At 39.7% G+C, this 25762-nt stretch overlaps 1 protein-coding gene across 11 annotated transcripts in view; it reads left to right on the top strand.

Annotated features, from left to right (window-relative positions):
- The window catches only part of MLLT10 (MLLT10 histone lysine methyltransferase DOT1L cofactor), a 248761-nt gene that overhangs the window by 26976 nt on the left and 196023 nt on the right, over positions 1-25762 (top strand). For all 11 annotated transcript variants that reach the window (XR_004348430.1, XR_004348429.1, XM_032622514.1 and 8 more), the window contains one exon: positions 25184-25238. Coding sequence is in view for 7 of the 11 variants with exons in the window: in XM_032622514.1 (XP_032478405.1) it covers positions 25184-25238 (55 nt within the window). In the remaining 4 variants the exon portion in view is untranslated. The remainder of the gene's footprint in view (positions 1-25183; positions 25239-25762) is intronic.

Here is a 25762-nt window from a genome sequence, read left to right as displayed (position 1 = left end):
AATATTGGCTATATTTTCTGTGTTGTGCAATATATCCTTGTAGCTTATTTATTTTATACATAGTAGTTTGTAGCTCTTAATTCCCTACCCCTGTCTTTGCCCTTCCCCACTGGTAACCGCTAGTTTTTTTCTCTGCATCTGAGTCTGTTCTGTTTTGTTATATTCATTAATTCGTTTTGTTTTTTAGGTTCCACATATAAGTGAAAGCATTTGTCTTTCTCTCTCTGACTTGTTTCACATAGCACAATACCCTCCAGGTCCATCCATGTTGTTGCAAATGGCAAAATTTCATTCTTTTTTATGGCTGAGTAGTGTTGCATGGTATATGTATATACATGTATATGTGTGTGTGTGTAATGTGTGTGTCACATCTTCTTTATCCATTCATCTGTTGATAGACACTTAGGTTTCTGTATCTTGGCAATTGTAAATAATGCTGCTGTGAACATTGGGGTGCAAATATATTTTCAAATTAGTGTTCTTATTTTTTTCAGGTGTATATCTAGGAGTAGAATTGCTGGGTCATATGGTAGTTCTATTTTTAGTTTTTTTAAAAACCGCCATACTGTTTACCACAGTGGCTGCACCAATGTACCTTCCCACTAACGATGCATAAGGGTTCCATTTTCTCCACATCCTCACCAACATTTGTTGTTTGTGTTCTTTTCTTTTTCTTTTTTTAAAATTTTAAAATTTATTTTTGGCTGCGTTGAGGCATCATTGCTGTGCGCAAGCTTCCTCTAGTTGTGGCGAGCGGGGGCTGTTCTTTTGTTGCTGTGTGTGGGTTTCTCATTGCAGTGGCTTCTCTTGTTGTGGAGCATGGGCTCTAGGCGTTTGGGCTTCAGTAGTTGTGGTGCATGGGCTCAGTAGCTGCTGCTCATGGGCTCTAGGGCGTGTGGGCTTCAGTAGTTGTTGTGCTTGGGCTCTAGAGTGCAGGCTCAGTAGTTGTGGCGCATGGGCTTAGTTGCTACGTGGCATGTGGGATCTTCCCGGACCAGGGATCGAAACCGTGTTCGATCCCTGCAGTGGCAGCTGGATTCTTAACCACTGCGCCACCTGGGAAGTCCTTATTTATTTTTAATTTTATTTTTGGCTGCGTTAGGTCCTCACCGCCACGCGTGGGCCCCCTCCAGTTGCAGTGAGTGGGGGCCACTCCCCGCCGCAGTGCGCGGGCCTTTTACTGTGGTGGCCTCCTCGGCCGCCGACCATGGGCTCCAGGCACGCAGGCCTCAGCAGCTGCAGCATGCGAGCCCACTAGCCGTGGCACGCGGGCTCCAGAGTGCAGGCCCAGCAGCTGTGGTGCAGGGGCTCAGCCGCTCCGCAGCACATGGCGTCCTCCTGGACCAGGGCCGAAACCTGTGTCTCCTGCATTGGCAGGCGGACCCCCCAACCACTGTGCCACCAGGGAAGTCCGCATTGTTGGTTTTTACAAATATGTATAGGAACTTCCCTGGTGGCGCAGTGGTTAAAAATCCGCCTGCCAATGCAGGGGACACAGATTCGAGCCCTGGTCCAGGAAGATCCCACGTGCTGCGGAGCAACTAAGCCCGTGTGCCACAACTGTTGAGCCCGCTAGCCTGTGCGCCTAGAGCCCGTGCTCCGCAACAAGAGAAGCCACCGCAACAAAGAGTAGTCCCTGCTTGCCGCAACTAGAGGAGGCCTGCACGCAGCAATGAAGACCCAAAGCAGCCAAAAATAAAAAAGAGTATATTTTAAAATAACCTGTCTTTATCTCTCCAAAAATCTTGCTAGAATTTTGATAGGATACCATTAAACTGAATATCAATTTGTGGAGAGCTGACATCTTTACTCTGTTGAGTGTTCTAATCCATGAACGTTCTGTGTTTTTCCATTTATTTAGGTCTTCCTTGTTTTTTTTTTTTTTTTTTGTTGTTGTTCAGTTTGGCATAGTTTTCAGCCTATAAGTCCTGTGGATTTATAAGTATTTAATTTTGTGGGAAGCAATTGTATATAATGTTGTATGTTTAATTTTGGTGTCCACGCATTTATTGGTAGTGTTTCGAAATAACAACTGATTTTTATATGTACCTTGCATCCTATGACCTTGTTGAATTTACTTATTCTGGGAGTTTTATTTTCTGATTATTGTCATCTGCAAATAGGGTTATTTTTATTTCTTCCTTCTCAATTTATATGCCCTTTTATGCTTGCCTAATTGTTTTGACTAGAGATTTCAGCACCATATTCATTAAGATTGTTGAGAGTGGACATACTTTTTTCTGACCTTAGGGGGAAGGCATTCACTCAGTGATGCAAACCACTACTAAGTAGGATGTCACTAAGTAGGTTTTTTTGTAGATGTTCTATATGCAGTTGAGGAAATTTACCTATTTTCCTATTATTCTCAGCTTCTTGAAAGTCATGTATGGGTGCTGAATTTTGTTAATTATTCTGCATCAATTGATGCATGTAATTTTTTTCCTTTAGCCTGTTAATATGGTAGATTACATTCACTGATTTTGCATTTTTTTTTCTTTTTTTTATTTTTTGCAATACGCGGGCCTCTCACTCTTGTGGCCTCTCCCGTAGCAGAGCACAGGCTCTGGTCACGCAGGCTCAGCAGCCATGGCTCACGGGCCCAGCCGCTCCGTGGCATGTGGGATCTTCCCGGACCGGGACACGAACCCGCATCCCCTGCATCCGCAGGCGGACTCTCAACCATTGCGCCACCAGGGAAGCCCTTCATGCAGTTTTTAAAAGAATTTTATTTATTTTTGGCTGTGTTGGGTCCTCGTTGCTGCGTGCGGGCTTTCTCTAGTTGTGGCGAGCGGGGGATACTCTTTGTTGTGGTGCATGGGCTTCTCATTGCGATGGCTGCTCTTTGTTGCAGAGCACAGACTGTAGGTGTGCGGGCTTCAGTAGTTGCAGCATACAGGCTCGGTAGTTGTGGCACGTGTGCTCTAGAGCACATGGGCTTCAGTGGTTGTGGCTCAGGAGTTGTGGCGCATGGGCTTAGTTGCTCTGCAGCATGTGGGATCTTCCTGGACCAGGGATCGAACCCGTGTCCCTTGCATTGGCAGGCAGATTTTTAACCACTGAGCCACCGGGGAAGTCCCTTCGTTCAGTTTAATATATTTTTTTTCATTTTCCTTGAGGCTTCCTCTTTTATTGTTGTGCCATGTCTTTCTGGCTTCTGTGGTTTCTGATGAGAAAGCTGCTCTCTTTTAAATTATGTTTTCCCTACATAGGCATACCTTGTTTTATTGCACTTCACTTTATTGTGCCTCACAGATGCACTTATATTCTTTTTTTTTTTTTTTTTTTTTTTTTTTGGTACGCGGGCTTCTCACTGTTGTGGCCTCTCCCGTTGCGGAGCACAGGCTCCGGACGCGCAGGCTCAGCAGCCATGGCTCATGGGCCCAGCCGCTCCGCGGCATGTGGGATCTTCCCGGACCGGGGCACGAACCCATGTCCCCTGCATCGGCAGGCGGACTCTCAACCACTGCGCCACCAGGGAAGCCCCTATATTCTTTTTTTAACAAATTGAAGGTTTGTGGCAACTCTTCATCGAGCAAGCCTGTCTGTGCCATTTTTCTAACAGCATTTGCTCACTTCATGTTTCTGTATCACATTTTGGTAATTCTTGCAATGTTTCAAACTTTCTTGTTATTATATTTGTCGTGGTGATCCGTCATCAGTGATCTTTGATGTTACTATTACGACTTGCTGAAGACTCAGGTGATTAGCATTTTTTAGCTGTGTGGCGTGTGGGATCTTAGCACCCTGACCAGGGATCAAACCTGTGCCCCCTGCATTGGGAGCATGGAGTCTTACCCACTGGACCACTGGGGAAATCCCAAGGCTCTTTTCATTTTTTTTTTTTTTTTTTCAGTCTGTTTTCTCTGTTGGTTTACATTGAGCAATTTTCACTGAAATATCTTCTAGTTCACTGATTCTTTTCCTCTCTTTCTGCTCTTGAGGTCATCCAGAGAGCTCTTTCTTTCTTTCTTTCTTTTTTTTTTTTGCTGTATGCAGGCCTCTTCCGTTGCAGAGCACAGGCTCCGGATGCGCACGCTCAGCGGCCATGGCTCACGGGCCCAGCCGCTCCGCGCCATGTGGGATCTTCCCGGACTGGGGCACGAACCCGTGTCCCCTGCATCGGCAGGCGGACTCTCAACCACTGCGCCACCAGGGAAGCCCCCAGAGAGCTCTTTCTTACTGTACTTTTCATTTCTAAAATTTCCATTTTGTTCTTCCGTATATCTTCAATTTTTTGCTAAAGTTTTCTAGTTTTCATTTTTATGTTCATAATTGTGTGTTGAATAATTTTTATCAGGGCTGCTTTAAAATCTTCATTAGATGATTCTAACATCCATGTCACATGTTAAAATTACAAACATCTTGGAATCCCCTGGCAGTCCAGTGGTTAGGACTTTGTGCTTTCACTGCCAAGGGTGCGGGTTCAATCCCTGGTCGGGGAACTACGATCCCACAAGCCCCACTGCACAGCCAAAACCCAAAAAACACAAACAAAAAGATTACAAACATCTCAATGTTGATTTTTCATTGAAACTTGAACATTTTTGTATTATGTTATGGGACTTTGCATCTTCTATAAACCTGTTTTACCTGGCTTTCTTTCTCTGACATTTGTCTGACAGGGGAAGAGTGAGGACACCTTTTCCTATAGCAGGTAGGGGTGAAGTTCAGGTTTCCTACTTGGCCTCTGTTGACATTTGAGGGAAACTGCTTATTAATGCCAAGCAGAGTTCGGAGTTATGGCTCCATACTTGATCTCCACAGTGGATGTGGCCTCATTTAACACTGTGTTTTGGTGAAAGGCCTGATTCTGTGCTTGACTTTTACTGATGCCATACCACAGTGAGGACTGGGTGGGTTCCCTCATTACTGCCAGATGGGCATGGAAGTCCAGGCTTCCCGTGTTGTCTTCATCGATAGTATGGGGAAAGGTGCTCATTACCTGTTAGTGAGGATGAAAGTTCTGATTCCTTACTTGACCTGCTCTTACACTACTCCAGTGGGAGTCTTCAGCTGATTTATAGAATCACAAAGGTGGATGTCTAGGTTTGTTCCCCACTTGACCATTGCAGGAGTGGGTAGCGTCAGTTTATCCTGTGATGAGCAGCTACTGTCTAACAGTTTTCTTTCTACCTATTATGCCCTCTTCCTGGTCCTTTGTCTAGAGAGAGAAGCCTTTCATTGGGACTTTTTTTTTTGGGCTGTGCTTGGTGGTGCTTTTGGGTTGCTGAATTCTTCCATACCAAGAGTGAGATACATTAGGCAAAAAGAAAGTCCAGGGAGCTCACTGCCATGTTGTTTCTTGGGTCCTGTGGTCTCTAGTTAATTTGCCTTCTCACCACCTTTCAGAATATATTTATTTTATTTTTAATGTTCACAGTTTTTGCTTGTACTTAGTAGGAGGAATAGGAAAAAGTACTTCTTTCTATTCCATCCTCCCAGAAATGGATGAAGTATAGCCTTTGATTTCATCGTTCACTGTATTGTTTTTTTGCAGCATGCGGGGTCTTACTTCCCTGACCGGGGATTGAACTATGCCCCCTGCAGTGGAATGGCAGAGTCAGGGAAGTCCTTTGTTTTTTCTGTTTTATATTACATTGATTTCTGTTCTGATCTTTATTCTTTGCTTATCTAGGTTTGTAAGGTGCAAGGTGAAGTGATTGATTTGAGTTGTTTCTTTTCTAGAAAACAGGCATTTAGTGCTATAAATTTCCCCCTCATTTATTGCTTTTAACTGCCTTCCACAGAGTTAAGTAAAATTTTTTTTTCATTTTCATTTATTTAAAAATACTGTATATTTTCTTTTTGGATTTCTTCTTTGACCCATTGGTTATTTAGAGGTATATTTGGATTCCAAATATTGAGATTTTTCCATCATTTATTTCTAAATTAATTACATTATGGTCAGAGAAAATTCTTTTTATGACTTAAAATCTTTTAAATATAAGAGATGTTTCATGGTCTGAATATGATTGGTCTTGGTAAATGTTCCCTATGTCCTTGAACAGAATATTATGCTAGTTTGTATTAGTGTTCTATAAATGTCACTTAACATCAGTTTGGTTGATGGTATTTTTCTGGTTGATAGTATTGTTCAAGACTTCTGTATCGTTACTGATTTTGTGTTTATTGGTTCTATCAATTATTGAGAGAAGTTTGTTGAAATCTCCAAATATAATTGTGGAACTTTTCTTCTTATAGTTCTGTTATTTTTACTTTATGTTTTTTGAAGCTGTTATTAGGTGAATAAATGTTTTGGATTTTTCGTATCTTCTTAATGAGTTATACCCTTTATCTTTGAGAAATGATCCTCTTTTTTTGGTGATAATATTATTGATTTTAAATTTAAAAATTTTATTTTGTTTAATTTTTGGCTCCATCGGGTCTTCATTGCTATGTGCAGGCTTTCTCTAGTTGCGGCGAGTGGGGGCTACTCTTTGTTGTGGTGCGCGGGCTTCTCATTGTGGTGGCTTCTCTTGTTGCGGAGCGCAGGCTCTAGGTACCCAGGCTTCAGTAGTTGTGGCACATGCTCAGTAGTTGTGGCGCACTGGCCCAGTTGCTCCATGGCATGTGGGATCTTCCTGGACCAGGGCTCAAACCTGTGTCCTCTGCACAGACAGGCAGATTCTTAACCGCTGTGCCCCCAGGGAAGTCCCAATATTGTTGATTTTTATTAATTCTACTTTATATGAAATTAATATAACCATTTCAACTTTCTTTGATTCTGCAGTATGTAATGTAATATGTCCTTTTTCTCTGGCTGCTTTAAAGATCTTTATTTCTGGTTGTAGGCGATTTGATCATAATATGTTTTGGTTTACATTTCTTCATGTTTCTATTGCTTGGTGTTTATTTAAAGAGTGCTTTGTCTTAGCTGTTAAGTTTTCATCAAATTTGGAAAATGGTTGATGTTATTTCTTCAAATATATTTTTCTGTATTATCTCCTTTGTGGCTCCATTTATAAGTATACTTGGCTTCTTGAAGTTGTCTCATAGCTAATCTGTGCTCTATTAATTTTTTTTTGTTTTTTTTGCGCTACGCGGGCCTCTCACTGTTGCGGCCTCTCCCGTTGTGGAGCACAGGCTCCGGACACGCAGGCTCAGCGGCCATGGCTCACGGGCCTAGCCGCTCCGCAGCATGTGGGATCTTCCTGGACCGAGGCACGAACCCGTGTCCCCTGCATCGGCAGGCAGACTCTCAACATCTGTGCCACCAGGGAAGCCCCTCTATTCATTTTTTAAAAGTACTTTTTTTCTGTTTCATTTTGGTTAGTAACTATTACTTGGTTTCATGTGCTGTAAATCTCATACAGTATATTTTTCCTCTTAGACCTTATGATTTTCATCTTTAGAAGTTCACTTTTTTTAATTTGATGTTTCTACTTAACAAGTTTAATATTTCCTCTGTCTCCTTGAACATATGAACTGTATTCATAATAATTGTTTGAAAGGACTTGTATACTAATTCTTCTTGTCTTTTCAAGATTGACATTTCAAGGTTTGAATGGTTTTTGTTTTATTATGGCGTATAATTTCCTGCTTCTGTATATGTCTTTTTTTTTTTTTTTTTGTCTTTTAGTTGTTGTGAATTTTATCCTTTTTTTTTTCTTTTGGAGCAGAGAAAAATTTATTTCAGGGCCATGCAAAGAGAACAGGCAGCTCATGCTCAAAAGACCCAAACTCCCCAATGGCTTTCAGGGGAGCAGTTTTAAAGGCAACATTTGGGGGTGAAGGCTGTAGGATTCATGACTTTCTTCTCATTGATATGTTGTGAAGTAACAGTGTGGTGTTTTAGGAATCTTAACCATCAGCTTTGTGGTCCGGACAGTCTGGGGTCTAATGCTTGTGCTCAGCAGGTAGTTGCCACCCTCCACCTGAGTGTGGGGGTCTCAGTTCCTGTAGAATGACTGGTTTCAGGACTTAATGAAGCTCAGGTTCTTGATGTCTCATCGCAGAAAGAATTCAGTGAGAGACAAAGTGATAGGTAAAAAGTGGATTTATTTAGAGAGAAACACACTTCACAGGCAGAGTGTGGGCCATCTCAGAAGGTGAGAAAGGCCGTGAATTTTATCTTGTTAGATTCTCTGTTTTATAAAGTATGCCTAAAAATATTTTTGGACTTTGTTCTATGACATGGTTAAGTTACTGGAAAACAGTTTGTTGCTTTTGGGTCTTGCTTTTATGTTTTGTTTGAATGGACCAGAGCTAGGTTTAGTCTAGGTTAATTTTTCTCCTCCTTCTGAGACATTATGCTTCTTAGTACTCTGATGCAGTATGAATTAGTTGGTTTTCTATTCTGGCTTTCAAGAACAGCCATTATTTGTATCCTTGTGTGAAGTGTGGGTGCTGTCACTTCTAAATATTTGGTGGTTCTTTCCCTGGCCTTGAATAGTTCTCTCACACCCAAGTGCTGATTAGTTACTCAACATATTGTAGGGTGAGCCTCTGTAGATCTCTTCATTTTTCTCTCTCTCTCCAGCTTTCTACTCAGTGCTGGTCTCCCTTGTGAGCTCTAGCCACCTTGGCTTCCTTGGACTCCCAGCTCCATTTCCTCAACTTGGGGAGCCCACAGGTTCTGCCTGGGTTCCTTCCACGGCCTGGAGACTCTCAAGGCAGTAAGCTGGGCAAACGTATGCTTGTGTTATTTGTTTCTTGTCTCCCAGGGATCACTGTCTTTTGTTACATGTCTAAAATCTTCAGTATTATTGTTTCATACATTTTGTTAGGTTTTTATTATTTCATGCAGAAGGGTAAATCTGGTCTCTTTCATTCCATCTTGACTGGAAGTGGTATTATTGTGGTTTTATTTTGTATTTTCATATTGACCAGTGATATTGAACACATTTTAATTTGCTTATTGACCATTCATGTGTTTCTCTTGGGAAGAGTTTGTTTAAAGCTTTAGCCTTTTTCCTTCTTTCTCTCCTTATTTTTTCTTTGTCTGTTTTTTTCTTTCTTTTTTTTTTTTGCATTGCAGAAGGTCCTTATATGTCTTGGATACCAGTCCTCTGTTAGATAAGTGTTTTGTAAGTACTTTTTCCAAGTCTGTTTTTTCCTATTTATTTTCTTAACTGTGCCTTTTGATGAGCAGAAATGTCTAAGTCTGATGAAGTCTAATTTATCAGTTTTTTCTTTTATAGTTATTGCTTACTGTGAGCTAAGACACTTTTGCCTAACCCTGAAGTCATGAAGGTAATTTCCTTTGTTTCCTCTAAAACTTTTTGGTTTTGCTAATTTATATTTAGGTCTGTGATGCATCTCAAATTAAGTTTTATAGGTTTTTTGCATAATTGTTTCTGCACCATTTTATGAAAATGTAACTTTAAAAAATATTTTTTGGCTGCATTGGGTCTTCGTTGCTGCACGTGGGCTTTTCTCTAGTTGCGATGAGTGAGGGCTTCTCTTGTTGCAGAGCATGGGCTCTGGGTGCGCAGGCTTCAGTAGGTGTGGCATGTGGGCTCAGTAGTTGTGGCTCACGGGCTCTAGAGTGCAGGCTCAGTAGTTTTGGTGCATGGGCTTAGTTGCTCTGTGGCAACTAAGAGAAGATCTTTATGAACTGTATTCATAATAATTGTTTGAAAGGACTTGTATACTAATTCTTCTTGTCATTTCAAGATTGACATTTCAAGGTTTGGTTTCTGTTTTATTATGGGGTATAATTTCCTGCTTCTGTATATGTCTTTTTTTTTTTTTGTCTTTTAGTTGTTGTGAATTTTATCTTTTTTTTTTTTTTTTTAAAGGGATCCCACCAGTTGTGTTATCTTCCCAGACCAGGGCTTGAACCCATGACTCCTGCATTGGCAGGCAGATTCTTAACTACTGTGCCACCAGGGAAGCCCTGCACTATTTTATTGAGAAGAGTTTCCTTTCCTCACTGGGTTGCTTTGGTGAAACATTACATGGCTGCAGAAGTCGGTTCGATTTCAGAAGTCTTTATTCTGTTACACTGATCTGTTTGTCTGTCCTTATATCATTACCAAACTTTTGATTATTTGTCACTTTATAGAAAGTCTTGAAATCAGATTTGCAAGTCCTTCAGTGTTTTTCATCTTTTTCAAGATTGCTTTGCTAAGTCCTTAGCACTTCCATAAAAAGTTTGATATTTGCTTTTGCATTTCTCTGAAAGGCTGATGGGATTATGATTGCAATTGCTTTGAATCTGTAGATCAATTTGAGGAGAATTGACATGTTGACAATGTTAGATATTCCTGTTCATTAGTATGGCATATCTCTCCATTTATTTAGGTCATCTTTGTGTTTTCCTGAGCAGTGTTTTGTAGTTTTCAGCCTTTGGTTTTGCATGTCTTTTGTTTTTAAAGTTATTTTTATTTAGAAATATTTCATGTTATTTGATATTATTGGAGGGAGTATTTTAAAGAATTCAATTTTTAGTTATTCTTAGTATATGGAAATAGAATTGACTTACGTTTATTGATTTGTGTCTTAACAACCTTAACTCATGTTGGGTCTATGAGTTTTTTTGGTAGACAATTTAATTCGATTTTTCTAATAGTGATCACGTTATAAAGCTTTTTACCTCTTTCCAATTTGTATTTTTATTTTCTTCCCTTATCACATGCACTTAGGTCTTGGTCTCATTCTTTGGGGGAAAGCATTCAGTTTTATGCCATTAATTATGTGAGCTGTAGACTTTTATTGATGATCATTCTCAGGTTGTTTTAAAATACAGGTTTTATTATTGCTTAAGTATGGCAGGGAAGGCTAACAGATCAGGAGATGATTGCCATTGAAAAGGTAATTCGTTATACTCACAGATTCCCCAGAGGAGGGCGGGTATACCACAGCCTAGGAAGACACATGGGGAAGCACCCTAATTAGGATGCGGCAGGTGTGAACGGGGTGGGGGTGGGGGGAAAGTAAAGGCAAGCGCCTTTATTTTGGTTTCTGTGGGAAGAAATAGTCAAGGACTCGTAATCAGGTTTAGGATTGTCTAGTTTGAATAATATCAAGGGCTTTGGGGTATGGGGCCTGCCCCTAGTTGTCTGGTACCTGGCCCTGGGGTGATTAGGGCAGGGGAATATAGTAGCCAGTGTAAAATAGATAGAGATGGTTGGGGGTATGAGCTTTGAGTTGGTTGGTTTGCATATGAAAGCAAGCTGGGGAGTTGTTTGCTATCTCCAGGAATTAGCTAGCCTTGGGAGGGACAGCCCTCCAGGGTCAGCAAGGCCTCCAAGTATCAAAAATACAGAATGAAAAGGTATGATTAACAGGTTGAGTAGGATCTCTTCTCTTCCTAGTTTTGTGACAGTTTATGACATGAGTGGATGGTTTTGTCAAATGCCTTTTCTGCATGTTTCGAGGTGATTATGTGATGTTTTTGCAGAATTAATATTTTCATATGTTATATCCTTGTATTCCTGGGATAAACTCTGCTTGGTCATTGTGTATTATTCTCTTTTTGTATTGCAGTATTTACATTGCTAGTATTATTATTAAATATTTTTGCATCTGTGTACTTCAGAGATGTTAGTCTGTAATTTTTTTTTGTAGTTTCTTTTTAGGTTTTGGTAGTATTGCTATATTCATTAGTATTTTTTGTGCTGAACTTAGAAAATGATTTCAGAAGTAGTCTGTTTTCTAGAAGTGTTTGTGTGAGATTGATTCTGTTTTCTCCTTGGTGTTTGATGGAATTTACCAGTGAAAAAACCTGAGCCTAGAGTTGTATTTTGGGGAAGGATTTTTTTTTTTTTTTTTTGCGGTACACGGGCCTCTTACTGCTGCGGCCTGTCCCGTTGCAGAGCACAGGCTCCGGACATGCAGGCCCAGCGGCCATGGCTCACAGGCCCAGTCGCTCTGTAGCATGTGGGATCCTCCCAGACCGGGGCATGAACCCGTGTCCCCTGCATCGGCAGGCGGACTCTCAACCACTGCGCCACCAGGGAAGCCCTTGGGGAAGGATTTTGATGATGGATTCAACTTAAGGGCTCTTCAAATTTTGTTTCATCTTGTCAATTTTGGTAAATTGTATTTTTCAAGGCATTTTTCCATTTCATCTAAGTTGTTGAATTGGTTAGTGTAAAGTTAATAATCTTTGGTTTTTTAGTATCTGTGGGTTCTATAGTGATAATTCCTCCTTTATTCCTGATATTGGTAATTTTTGTGTATGTTTTAAATTAGTTTAGCTAGAAGTGTATCAACTTTATTTTTCCAAAGGACAGTCTTTGATTTTAAATTTTCTTTAGAGTTTCTATCTCATCTTTTTCTACTCTTTACTATTTACTTTCTTCTTCTCACTTTGGGTTTAGTTTGCACCTTTGTAGATTCTTTAGGTGAAATCTTAGGTTATTAATTAATTTTATAGCTTTTCCCCCTAGCATGGTCAGGGAACATACTTTGTAAGATTTCTTTCTTTCCTTATTTTTTTAATTTTATTTTTGGCTGCGTTGGTCTTGGCTGCTGCTCGTGGGCTTTGTTGAGGTGCACGGGCTTCTCATTGCAGTGGCTTCTCTTGTTGTGGAGCACGGGCTCTAGGCCCGTGGGTTTCAGTAGTTGCAGCATGCGAGCTCAGTATTTGTGGCTTGTCTCTAGAGCGCATGCTCAGTAGTTGTGGCGCACGGGCTCAGTTGCTGCATGGCATGTGGGATCTTCCCAGACTAGGGCTGGAACCCGTGGCCCCTGTATTGCAGGCGGATTCTTAACCACTGCACCACCAGGGAAGTTGCCTTCGTATGATTTCATTCCTTTTAATTCATTGTGTCTTATTTTGTGGTGAATGTACCATAGTCACCTGAAAGGAATGGACATTTCATATAGATGGAGTCATACACTGTGTGGTGACTTTGTGTGAGTGGCTTTTTGCTTTTAGCAAAATGTTTTTAAGGTTCACTCATGTTTTAGCATGTATTAGAACTTTATTCCTTTTTTTTGTTGAATAACATTCCATTGTCCGGATCTGGAACATTTTATTTGTTCACTCAGTTGATCGGCATTTAGATTTTATCTATATTTTAGCTATTCTGAATAATGCTGTTTTGAACATTTCCATACATGTTTTTTGTGTAGATGTATGGTTTCATTTCTTTTGGGTGTGGAATTTTTGACGCATGTGGTAACTGTGTTTAACTTTTTGAGGAACTGCCGAAGCAGCCACACCATTTTAAACTCCCATCAGCGATATATGAGGGTTCTGATTTCTCCACATTCTTGCTAACAGGATTTGTTAATCTTTTGATTTTAGCCATCCTTGTGGTATCTCATTGTGGTGTTGATTTGTATTTCTTTTTTTCTTTTTTATAAATTTATTTATTTTAATTATTTCCTTTTGGCTGCATTGGGTCTTCGTTGCTGCACATGTGCTTTCTCTAGTTGTGGCGAGTGGGGGCTACTCTTCGTTGCGGTGCACGGGCTTCTCATCACAGTGGCTTCTCTTGTTGTGGAGCACGGGCTCTAGGCACGCGGGCTTCAGTAGTTGTGGCACATGGGCTCAGTAGTTGTGGTTCATAGGCTCTAGAGTGCTGGCTCAGCAGTTGTGGCGCACGGGCCTAGTTGCTCTGCAGCATGTGGGATCTTCCCGGACCAGGGCTCGAACCTGTGTCTCCTGCATTGGCAGGCGGATTCTTAATCACTGCACCACCAGGGAAGCCTGATTTGTATTTCTTTAATGAATGTTAGACATCTTTTCACAGGCTTGTTTTGGTCATTTATGTGTTTTCTTTGGAGAAATGGCTATTCAGATCCTTGCCCCAGTATTTAATTAGGATATTTATCTTTTTTTTTTTTTTTTAAGGTTTTATTTATTTATTTTTGGCCATGCCTTGCAGCATGTGGGATCTTAGTTCCGCAACCAGGGATCAAACTCGAGCCCCCTGCAGTGGAAGCATGGGGTCTTAACCACTGAACCACTAGGGAAGTCCCTATATATCTTTTTATTATTGAGTTATAGAGCTCTTTATATTTTCTGGGTATAAGTCCCTTATCAGATATATATCTTGTAAGTATTTTATTCTATGGGGTTTTTTACTTGATGGTATCATTTGCAGAACAAAAGGTTTTAGGTTTGGAAAATTCCAATTTATCTATTATTTCTCTTGTTGCCTCTGTTTTTGGTGTTGTATCTAAGAAACCATTATCCAACCCTGAGTCATGAAGAATTTACTCCAGTTTCATTCTAAGAGTTTTATAGTGTTAGCTCTTACATTTAAGTATATGATCCATTTTGAGTTACTTTTATATATCATATGCATAAGGGGTCCAACTTAATTTTTTGCATGTAGAGAATTTTTAATGTACCAGTTTTATAGAGCTATTTCTGTTTGCATTAGTTTCTTAGTGTTTCTCTAGCAATTTCAGTATATTTCCTTACCTTTTTTACAGTCTATTTAGCGTACCCACTTATAGTTAATATTGTATCACTTCTTGTAAAGTGTAGAAATCTTGTAACTGTAGAGATTCTTTTACATCACATCACCTCTGTCCATTGTTACTTATGCTATTGTCTATTGTCATATATATTAGAGCTACATATATTATAAACGCCATAAGACAGTATTACAATTTTTGTTTTCAGTAATTATATGTATTTTTAAGAATTTAAGAACTAAAAGTCTTTTATATTGGGTTGGCCAAAAAGTTTTTTCGGGTTTTTCCATAAGCTCTTATGAAAAAACCCAAACGAACTTTTTGGCCAACGCAATATTTACCCAGATATTTACCATTTATGGTGTTCTTCTTTGCCTCCTGAAGATTTGTGTTTTTCATCTAGTACCATTTCCCTTTATTCCGAAGAATTTCTTGTAGCCTTTATTGTAGTCTATATCACCTGGTGATGAATTCTGTTTGCTCTTTCTTACCTAAAAACATCTGTTTCACCTTCATTTTGAAGGATATATTAGTTAGATACAGAATTCTGGATTGACAGTTCTTTTTCTTCAAGAACTTTAGAGATGTTTGTTTTACTGTTTTGACTTCCATAGTTTATGATGAGAGATCAGCTATTAATTCAATCACTGTTTCCCTGTCTTTGGTGTGTCCTTTTCTTTTGGCTGCCTCTTGAAGACTTTTGTTTGCTTTTCATGAAGCAGTTTTGCTTGTTTGGGATTCACTGTGCTTCTGGAATCCATAAATTTGTCTTCAAATAGAGGAAATTTTCATCCATTATTTTTTCAAAATTTTCTTTACTGCCATATTCTCATATTCATATTCTCTCCCTCACCTCCTCCTCCTCTTCCAGGCCTTCAATTATACATGGTGGCTTCTTGATACTGTTCAATAGGTCCCTGAAGCTCTGTTCATTTTTTTTTTTACCATTTTCTCTTTTTCAGATAGATCCTATCTATTGATGTAGCTTCAAGCTCACTGACCCTTTCCTTTGTCATCTTGATTCTGTTGTTAAGCCCATCCAATGAATTTTTCACTTCATGTATTATATTTTTAAGTTTAAGAATTTTTATTTAGTTCTTTTTTGTTTTTAAAGATTTATTTTCTTTATTTTTGGCTGCATCGGGTCTTATTTGCAGCATGCAGGATCTTTGTTGAGGCATGTGGGATCTTTTGTTGCAGCGCGTGGGCTTCTCTCTAGTCGTGGCCTGTGGGTTTTCTCTTCTCTAGTTGTGTCACGCAGGCTCCAGGGCATGGGGGCTCTGTAGTTGTCATGAGTGGGTTCCAGAGCACATGGGCTCTGTAGTTTGCGGCACGCAGACTCTAGTTGAGGCGTGCGAGCTCAGTGATTGTGGTGCGCAGGCTAAGTTGCCCCACGGCATGTGGGATCTTAGTTCCCCGACCAGGGATCGAACCTGCATCCGCTGTATTGGAAGGCGGATTCTTTAACACTGGACCATCAGGGAATTCCCTATTTAGTTCTTTCCTTTCCTTTTCGTTTTAATATTTATTGACTGATTGCTGCGTTGGGTCTTTGTTGCTGCGCATGGGCTTTCTCTAGTTGTGGCAAGCGGGGGCTGCTCTTCGTTGTGGTGCACAGGCTTCTCATCACGGTGGCTTCTCTTGTTGCAGAGCACGTGCTCTAGGTGTGTGGGCTTCAGTAGCTGTGGCATGCAGGCTCGGTAGTTGTGGCTCATGGGCTCTAGAGCGCAGGCTCAGTAGTTGTGGCGCACTGGCCCAGTTGCTCCGCAGCATGTGGGATCTTCCCGGCCCAGGGCTCAAACCCATGTCCCCTGCATTGGCAGGTGGATTCTTAACCACTGTGCCACCAGGGTAGTCCACTCAGCAATGTTTGAAGTAGAAATTCACTTTATGATGGATTTTAAAATATTTGGTAGTTTTCAGTTTATTGCAGTTTTTATCTCTGTTAGCATTAGATGATTTCATCTTTGGCCATCAGGAGCCTCTTTAGGTTGGACCATAGGTCCTTTTCACATGACTAAAGCAGTCTTTTATAGCTTCCTTGCTATTTGATAGAATGAGGTATTCAGGGCATACTTGACCTAGACCTGGAATCATCCACTTCTTTCAGTAGTTCTGGTTCCTTTGGGAAATGCTGTTTGGAGACCCCAGCCTGGGTGCTCTGGGTGCTTATTTCTACTCTGGTAGTCATGAGTCTTTCTAAAACACAAGAAAAAATAGGTTAATTAATATGTATTTTTATGTTTTGCCTAAAAGAAGAAGTAATGATGGTAAATGTTTTATCCTACACATACTTTTTTTTTTTAAAGAAGATGTTGGGGGTAGGAGTTTATTAATTAATTAATTATTGCTGTGTTGGGTCTTCGTTTCTGTGCGAGGGCTTTCTCTAGTTGTGGCAAGTGGGGGCCACTCTTCATCGTGGTGCGTGGGCCTCTCACTGTCGCGGCCTTTCTTGTTGCGGAGCGCAAGCTCCAGATGTGCAGGCTCAGTAGTTGTGGCTCACGGGCCTAGTTGCTCCACGACATATGGGATCCTCCCAGACCAGGGCTCGAACCCGTGTCCCCTGCATTAGCAGACAGAGTCTCAACCACTGCACCACCAGGGAAGCCCCTCCCTACACATACTTTTTTAATGCCACAATTACATCTTTTATATAATATGAGGAAGATCAAACTTAAAGCTTGAATTTATTCTTCTTATTTAGCCTATACTATTTTTTTTTTTTTTTTTTTTTTTTTTTTTTGCGTTACGCGGGCCTCTCACTGTTGTGGCCTCTCCCGTTGCGGAGGACAGGCTCCGGACGCGCAGGCTCAGCGGCCATGGCCCACGGGCCCAGCCGCTCCGCGGCATGTGGGATCCTCCCAGACCGGGGCACGAACCCGTGTCCCCTGCATCGGCAGGCGGACTCTCAACCACTGCGCCACCAGGGAAGCCCAGCCTATACTATTTTTAAAAAAAATAATTATTATCTTGTTGCTTTCTGTAATACAGTGATGTTCGAAGTCTGAGTAAACCAGTATAGATGAATGGCTTGTTTTTTTTTTTTTTTTTGCGGTACGCAGGCTCAGCGGCCATGGCTCACGGGCCCAGCCGCTCCACGGCATGTGGGATCTTCCCGGACCAGGGCACGAACCCGTGTCCCCTGCATCGGCAGGTGGACTCTCAACCACTGTGCCACCGGGGAAGCCCTGAATGGCTTGTTAATAGCCACAGCCTCCTAAAAGTCATTATTTTGGGTGAACTTGATTTAGTGAAGTATACTGAGTTTTATATTTTGGAAAATAAAGTAAAGTAGGAAAAGTATTTGGAAATTGATGCCTGTGTTATAAAGATGGAAAGTAGTTGCATGCTTTCTTAGTATACTACGTGATGTAAAAAAGAAGGAACCACCTTATATAACTTCTGCTTGTTTGGACCGTTTCAATTAAAACGTTTTTCCCCCCTTTGTTAAAATGTGAGATCTTGGAATCCAAAAAATAAAACAAATGAATGTATATAACAAAACAGAGGGACTTTCCTGGTAGTCCAGTGGCTAAGACTCCGCACTCCCAGTGCACGGGGCCTGGTTTGATCCCTAGTCAGGGAATTAGAAGTCACATGCCACAACTAAAGATCCCGCATGCCTCAGTGAAGATCCTGCGACCCGATGCAGCCAAATAAATAGTAAAATAATATAGAAACAAACAAAACAGACTCACAGATACCAAGAACAAGCAAGTGTTTACCAGTGGGGAAGGAAGGAGCAGGGGAGGGGCAAGGCAGGGGATTAAGAGATATAAACTACTATGTATAAAATAGAAAAAAAAAGTAAGATCTTCAATGTGTGTTTTTTTTTTTTTGTCTCCTTACAATCTGTGTACTCTCTTACAGGATTTACTTGTGCATTTTAACAGTACCTCTCACTTATTAAATAAGAATGCATCTGTGGAACTTTAATAGTAACATGTACAGCTGCAGCCTGCCCTGTGAAACTTTTCAGGTTGGATTAGTTTACTGTAGGGTCTGGAATCTCTATTGTCCAGAACCTGATACTTTTTTCCTGAGCTTAGGGTATAGCCTCTAATTATAACTTAAACCTTCTTTGTCTGTAGTTATTTCTTTCTCTCAAGTCTTCTATATATCTATTTTTACCTTTAGTAAAAGACTAAAGGTGAAGACATAGTATTTTACTTATTAGCATGTAGTTCTCTTTTAGAATTTTCTTCTCTGCATTTTATAACTCATTTAAAATCTTTGTGAATATAGCATTAGTTCCCTCATTGTTATACAGTTGGACTTATAATAAAAACTTTATAGTCATAAACAGTGATATAAAATATTTCTGTACACGTCTTTTCATGTCTTGAAATTAAAGTGTGTAAGTGATATGAAGATGACACAGTACTTAATAATTGCCATTTCTATCATATTTCCTTTGGCTCTGTAGAAGTGAAGTAATTGAATCAGTATTTTTCTTTTTTTATAATGAATGATACTATTGTCTTTATTGTAAATTTCATATAGTGCATTGATTCTCACAGAATGCTTTCATTGATTTAAAAAATATTTTTTAAAATTTATTTATTTGGCTGCATCAGGACTTAGTTGTGGCACGCGAGATCTTTGTTGTGGTGTGCGGGCTTCTCTCTAGTTGTGGCGTGCAGGCTTCTTTCTAGTTGTGGTGTGTAAGCTCCAGAGTGCGTGGGCTCAGTAGTTGTGGCGCATGGGCTTAGTTGCCTGTGGCATGTGGGATCTTAGTTCCTTGACCAGGGATCGAACCCGTGTCCTCTGCATTGGAAGGCGGATTCTTAACCACTGGACCATCAAGGAACTCCTATTTGTAGACTTTTTAATGATGGCCATTCTGACCAGTGTGAGGTGATACCTCATTGTTGTTTTGATTTGCATTTCTCTAATAATTAGCGATATTGAGCATCTTTTCATGTGCCTGTTGGCCATCTGCATTTCCTCTTTGGAAAAATGTTCAGTTCTTCTGCCCCCCTTTTTTAAAAAAAATTAATTCATTTATTTTTGGCTGCATTGGGTCTTTGTTGCTGTGCGTGAGCTTTTTCTAGTTGTGGCGAGCGGGAGCGACTCTTCATTGCGGTGTGCGGGCTTCTCAGTGTGGTGGCTTCTCTTGTTGCGGAGCACAGGTTGTAGGCATGTGGGCTTCAGTAGTTGTGGCATGTGGGCTTGGTAGTTGTGGTTCGTGGACTCTAGAGCGCAGGCCCAGTAGTTGTGGCGCACGGGCTTAGTTGCTCCGCGGCATGTGGGATCTTCTGGGACCAGGGCTCGAACCCATGTCCGCTGCATTGGCAGGCAGATTCCTATCCACTGTGCCACCAGGGAAGTCCCCTTCTGCCCATTTTTCAGTTGGGCGGTTTTTTGATGTTGAGTTGCATGAGCTGTTTATATATGTTGGGTATTAACTCCTTATCAGTCACATCGTTTGAAATATTTCTCCCATTCATTCAACCTCCCATTCAGCAGGTTGTCTTTTGTTTTGTCTATGGTTTCCTTTGATGTGCAAAAGCTTTTAAGTTAATTAGGTCTTATTTGTTTATTTTTGCTTTTGTTTCCTTTGATTTAGGACACAGATTAAAAAAAACTGGTGTGATTTATGTCAAAGAACGTTCTGCCTGTTTTACTCTAGGAATTTTATAGTATCTTGCCTTAAATTTAGGTCTTTAATCCATTTTGAGTTTATTTTTGTATATGGTGTTGGAGAATGTTCTAATTTTATTCTTTTATATGTAGCTGTCCCGCGTTACCACCACCTTTTGTTGAAGAGACTGTCTTTTCTCCATTGTGTATTCTTGCCTCCTTTGTCATAGATTGACTATAGGTATGTGGGTTTATTTCTGGGCTCTTTATTCTGTTCCATTGACCTATGTGTCTTTTTTTTTTGCCGGTACCATACTGTTTTGTAGCTTTGTAGTACAGTCTGAAGTCAGGGAGTGGGATTCCTCCAGCTCTGTTCTTCTTTCTCAAGATTGTTTTGTCTATTCAGGGTCTTTTATGTTTCCATAGAAATTAAAAAATCATCTGTTCTAGTTCTGTGAAAAATGCCATTACTCATTTGGTAGGGATTTCATTGAGCTTGTAGATTGCCTTGGGTAGTATGGTCATTTTAACAATATTAATTCTTCAATCCAAGAACATCTTTCCATCTGATTGGGTCATCTTCAGTTTCTTTCATCAGTGTCTTATAGTTTTCTGAGTACAGGTCTTTTACCTCCTAGGTATTTTATTCTTTTTGATGCAGTGGTAAATGGGGTTGTTTCCTTAATTTCTCTTTTTGATAGTTTGTTGTTAGTGTATAGAAATGTAACAGATTTCTGTATATTAGTTTATTTTTGGCTGCATTGGGTCTTTATTGCTGTGCGTGGGCTTTCTCTAGTTACGGCTAGTGGGGGCTACTCTTTGTTGTGGTGAGCAGGCTTCTCATTGCGGTGGCTTCTCTTGTTGCAGAGCACAGGCTCTAGGTGCGCAGGCTTCAGTAGTCGTGGCATGCAAGCTCAGTAGTTGTGGCTCACGGGCTCTAGGGCGCAGGCTCAGTAGTTGTGGCATACAGGCTCAGTAGTTGTGGCACATGGGCTTAGTTGCTCCGTGGCATGTGGGATCTTCCCGGACCGGGACTCGAACCCTTGTCGCCTGCATTGGCAAGTGGATTCTTAACCACTACGCCACCAGGGAAGTCCTGTATATTAGTTTTGTTCCCTGCAACTTTACTGAATTTCATTGATGGGCTCTAGTAGTTTTCTGGTAACGTCTTCAGGATTTTCTATGTGGAGTATCATGCCATCTTCAAACAGTGACATTTTTACTTTTTCTTTTCTAATTTGCATTCCTTTTCTTTCTTTTTTTGTTTTTTTCTTTGATTGCTGTGGTTAGAACTTAGAAAACAATGTTGAATAATGAAATTGGGCATCCTTATTTTATTCCTGATCTTAGAGGAAATGTTTTCAGCTTTTAATCATTGAGTATGATGTTAGCTGTGGGTTTTTCATATATGGCCTTTATTATGTTGAGGTAGGTTTCCTCTCTGCTCACTTTCTGGGGAGTATAAATGGACGTTGAACTTTATCAAAAGCTTTTTCTCCATATATTGAGATGATCGTATGATTTTTATTCTTCAATTTGTTAATGTGTTATATAACACATTGATTAATTTGCAGACATTGAAAAACCCTTGCATCCCTTGGATAAATACCACTTAATCATGGTGTATAATTCTTTTAATGTATTGTTGGATATGGTTTGCTACTATTTTGTTGAGGATTTTTGTATCTATGTTCATCAGTGATAATGGCCTGCAATTTTTTTTTTTTTTTTGGTGATATCTTTGTGTGGTTTTGGTATCAGGGTGATGGTGGCCTCATAGAATGACTTTGGAAGTGTTCCTTCCTCTGCTGTTTTTTGGAATAGTTTAAGAAGGATAGGTGTTAACTCTTCTTTAAATATTCGAATGTTTGGTAGAATTCACCTGTGAAGCCATCTGGGCCTAGACTTTTGTTTGTTGGGAGCTTTTATTTTTTATGTATTTTAACTTTTTTGTTTTGGCTGCACTGCATAGCTTGCGGGATCTTAGTTCCCTGACCAGGGATTGAACCCGGGCCCTCAGCAGTGAAAGTGCAGAGTCCTCACCACTGGACTGCCAGGGAATTCCCTGTTGGGAGTTTTTAAGTTACTGATTCAATTTCAGTACTTGATCTGTTCATATTTTCTACTTCTTCCTGCTTCAGTCTTGGGAGACTGTACCTTTCTAAGAATTTGTCCATCTCTTCTAGATTTTCCATTTTAATTGTGTATAGTTGCTAGTAGTAGTAGTAGTTTATGATGCTTTGTATTTCTGTCCTGTCAGTTGTAACTTCCTTTTCATTTCTCATTTTATTGATTTGAGCCCTGTCCCTTTTTTCTTTTTAATTTTTTTTGGCCACACGCCACAGCATGTGGAAATTCCCTGAACAGGGATTGAACCTCTGCCCCCTGCAGTGGAGGTCTTAACCACTGGACCACCAGGGAAGTCCTCCCTTTTTTTCTTGATGAGTTTGGCTAAAGGTTTATCACTTGTTTATCTTTTCAAAGAACCAGCTTAGTTTTATTGATCTTTTCTATTGTTTTTTCTATTTCTATTTCATTTATTTTTGCTCTGATCCTTATGATTTCTTTCTTTCTACTAATGTTGGGTTTTGTTTGTTCTTTTTTCTCTAGTTGCTTTAGATGTAAAGTTAGGTTGTTTATTTGAGATTTTTTTGTTTCCTGAGGTACAAGCTAGTATTGCTGCAAACTTCCCTTTTTTGCAACTGCTTTTGCTGCATCCCATACGTTTTGTATCATCCTGTGTTTTTTTTTTTTTTCTTTTTTGACCACATCACTTGGCTTGCGGGATCTCAGTTCCTTGTCCATGGATTGAACCTGGGCCATGACAATGAAAGCCCGGAATCCTAACCACTAGGCCACCAGGGAACTCGCTGGATCATCATGTTTTTGTTTTCATTTGTCTCTTGGTATTCTTTGATTTTCTCTTTTGATTTCGCTAGTGAGCCATTGGTTGTTTAGTGGCGTATTGTTTAGCCTCCACGTGTTTGTGTTTTTCATAGTTTTTTTCTTGTAGCTGATTTCCAATCATAGTGTTGTAGAAGATGCTTGATATGATTTCAGTTTTCTTAAAATTTACTGAGGCTTGTTTTGTGGCCTAGTATGTACACGATCTATCCTGGAGAATGTTGCATGTGCGCTTGAAAAGAATGTGTATTCTTCTTTCTGATGGAGTGCTCATATATATAGATATACATATCTATATATATCAGTTAAGTGCATCTGCTTTAATGTGTCACTTTAGGCCAGTGTTTACTTAGTGCTTTTCTGTCTGGATGATCTGGCCATTGATGTAAGTGGGGAATTACAGTCCCTTACCATTATTTTATTCCTGTCAATTTCTCATTTTATGTTCATTAGTATTTGCCTTGTATATTTAGGTGTTTGTATGTTGGGTACGTATACTTTTACAATTGTTATATCCTCTTTTTGGACTGATCCCATGGTCATTATGTAGTGTTCTTTGTCTCTCATAACAGTCTTTATTTTAAAGTCTGTTTTGTTTGATACTGGTATTGCTGCTCCAGCTTTCTTTTGATTTTTCCATTTGCATGGAATACCTTTTCTGTCCCCTCACTTTGAGTATTTGTGTGTCTCTAGATCTGAAGTGAGTCTGTTGTAGGCAGCATATATGTGGGTCTTGTTTCTGTATCCATTCAGGCAGCCCATGTCTTTTGGTTGGAGCATTTAGTCCATTTACATTTAAGGTAATTATTGATATGTATGTTCTTATTGCCATTTTGTTGTTTTGGATTTGTTTTTGTAGGTCTTTTTTTCCCATTCTTCTTCTTCTGTTGTTTTCTTCTCATGATTTGATGACTATCTTTTGGGTTATGGTTGGATTTCTTTTCCTTTTTTATGTGTATATTTATCATAGATTTCTGGCTTGCAGTTACCATGAGGATTTGGTATACAGTCTATATATATATATGGGATTGTTTTAAGTTGCTGATCTCTTAATTTCAAATGCATTCAAAAAACCCTGCATCTGTATTCTCCTCCCCTCATGATTACTGTTTTTTTTAAAAAAATTAATTTATTGTTGGCTGCATTGGGTCTTCATTGCTGCGTGCAGGCTTTCTCTCTAGTTGTGGCGAGTGGGGGCTACTCTTCGTTGCAGTGTGCGGGCTTCTCATTGCGGTGGCTCCTCTTGTTGCGGAGCATGGGCTCTAGGCACACGGGCTTCAGTAGTTGTGGCTTGCAGGCTCTAGAGTGCAAGGTCAGTAGTTGTGGCACACGGGCTTAGTTGCTCTGCGGCATGTGGGATCTTCCCGGACCAGGGCTTGAACCCGTGTCCCCTGCATTGGCGGATGGATTCTTATCCACTGCACCACCAGGGAAGCCCATGATTACTGTTTCTGATATCATAGTTTACATCTAATTATTTTGTGTATCCCTTAACTGCTTATTGTGGATATAGATGATTTTTAGTACTTTTGTCTTTTAACCCCCCTACCAGCTTATTGCGTGCTTATTCACTATTTTATTTTAATTTCTTGCTCATATTTTACTGTGTAACTCATTTATATTACTATATTATATGCTTCAAACCTCTTTGGAGAGTAAGATAGGGTACAAATAATAGGTATCATATATGGTTTCTAGGAATGTAGTCTTCACAGTAAGGCAGTGCCACTGAAACTATTATTTTTACAATTATTTCAGTCCTCTTGTCAGTAGTGAAAAGAAATGGCAATACTGGCTTGGTGTTTATTTCTGGTTTTAAATTGTGGGAGTGGTAGAGAGGGATCCATAATAATTCTGAGTATCATTGGGCTGTGAATAAAAAGAGTAACTAGAATAATTAGAGCAGTTCTTTTCTTCCAAAGGCAGGTAAGCACATGTGAGATCATGCCTTCCTACTTGAATCAAAATTCTGAATTTGAGTTTGGCTCTTTATTTCAGGAGAAACCAGATCCAACTGAGTATGTAATAATCCTGGTTGATTCTACTCAGAAAGCAAAGGAGTAGAGGCACAGGTTAAAAACTGTGCCCCAATCCTATGTTGAGAGAATCTTCATTTTTATTAATATAACATTAGAAAAAAAATTGTGGCAGGAATTTAAATGTTCAGTAAAATTACTTTTAAAAAGTTGTTGTCTGGTACTCTGAGGAAGACCAAATGTCAAGGAGAATTACTTTGTGAGGATCTTTCTGATACACTCTTGGTGGCAACTAGTACAAATGCCACTACCATATTTTTAATAGTTTTCAAGTTACAGGGAAGATGTTATACTTTGGTAATCTGAAAAATCTCTTTGTTTCCCCCCCCTCCTTTTAATAGAGATGTGAACTGTGTCCTCATAAGGATGGAGCTTTAAAAAGAACAGATAATGGCGGTAAGTGCAGAGAATTCTGAGAAAAATTTTCTTGAACACTGGAGTGCTGATGTATTTTAAAATATCTGGTAATTCATATTATATCAAAGTGTTTGCTGCTCAAATATTTTTAACAGTACTGGATGTAATTTTTAATTTTTAAAAATTGAAACAGCTTTTCTACTTTCTGGACAAACTTAAGTTTTGTTTTGTTTTGGTGCAGAATGATCCAGATACTTCTAATTAAAATCTTGATTTTTTTTTTTTTAAATGGATACAGTTTCTTATTATTACTGTTGGGAAAATAAGCCACTTTATTTTTTCTTCGTTAGAGATAAAAATCTGTTTTATATTCTTTTCCTCCTGTTTTGTGTATTGCTAGACGAATGATGTTTCTAATGCATGTTAATTTTAACACCCTGTGGATCCTTGTTGCTTGAATATAAACAAACTTTGACTTTTCTTAAATTTTGGTGTGCTTTCATAAGACCCCTTTTGTATTTCTAATTTTCATTTCCATTTTTATTTTATTATTATTTTTTAAA

The sequence above is a fragment of the Phocoena sinus genome, chromosome 2 (genome assembly GCF_008692025.1).
Source record: "Phocoena sinus isolate mPhoSin1 chromosome 2, mPhoSin1.pri, whole genome shotgun sequence".
NCBI lineage: Eukaryota > Metazoa > Chordata > Mammalia > Artiodactyla > Phocoenidae > Phocoena > Phocoena sinus.
This window is presented reverse-complemented; position numbering and strand designations above follow the sequence as displayed.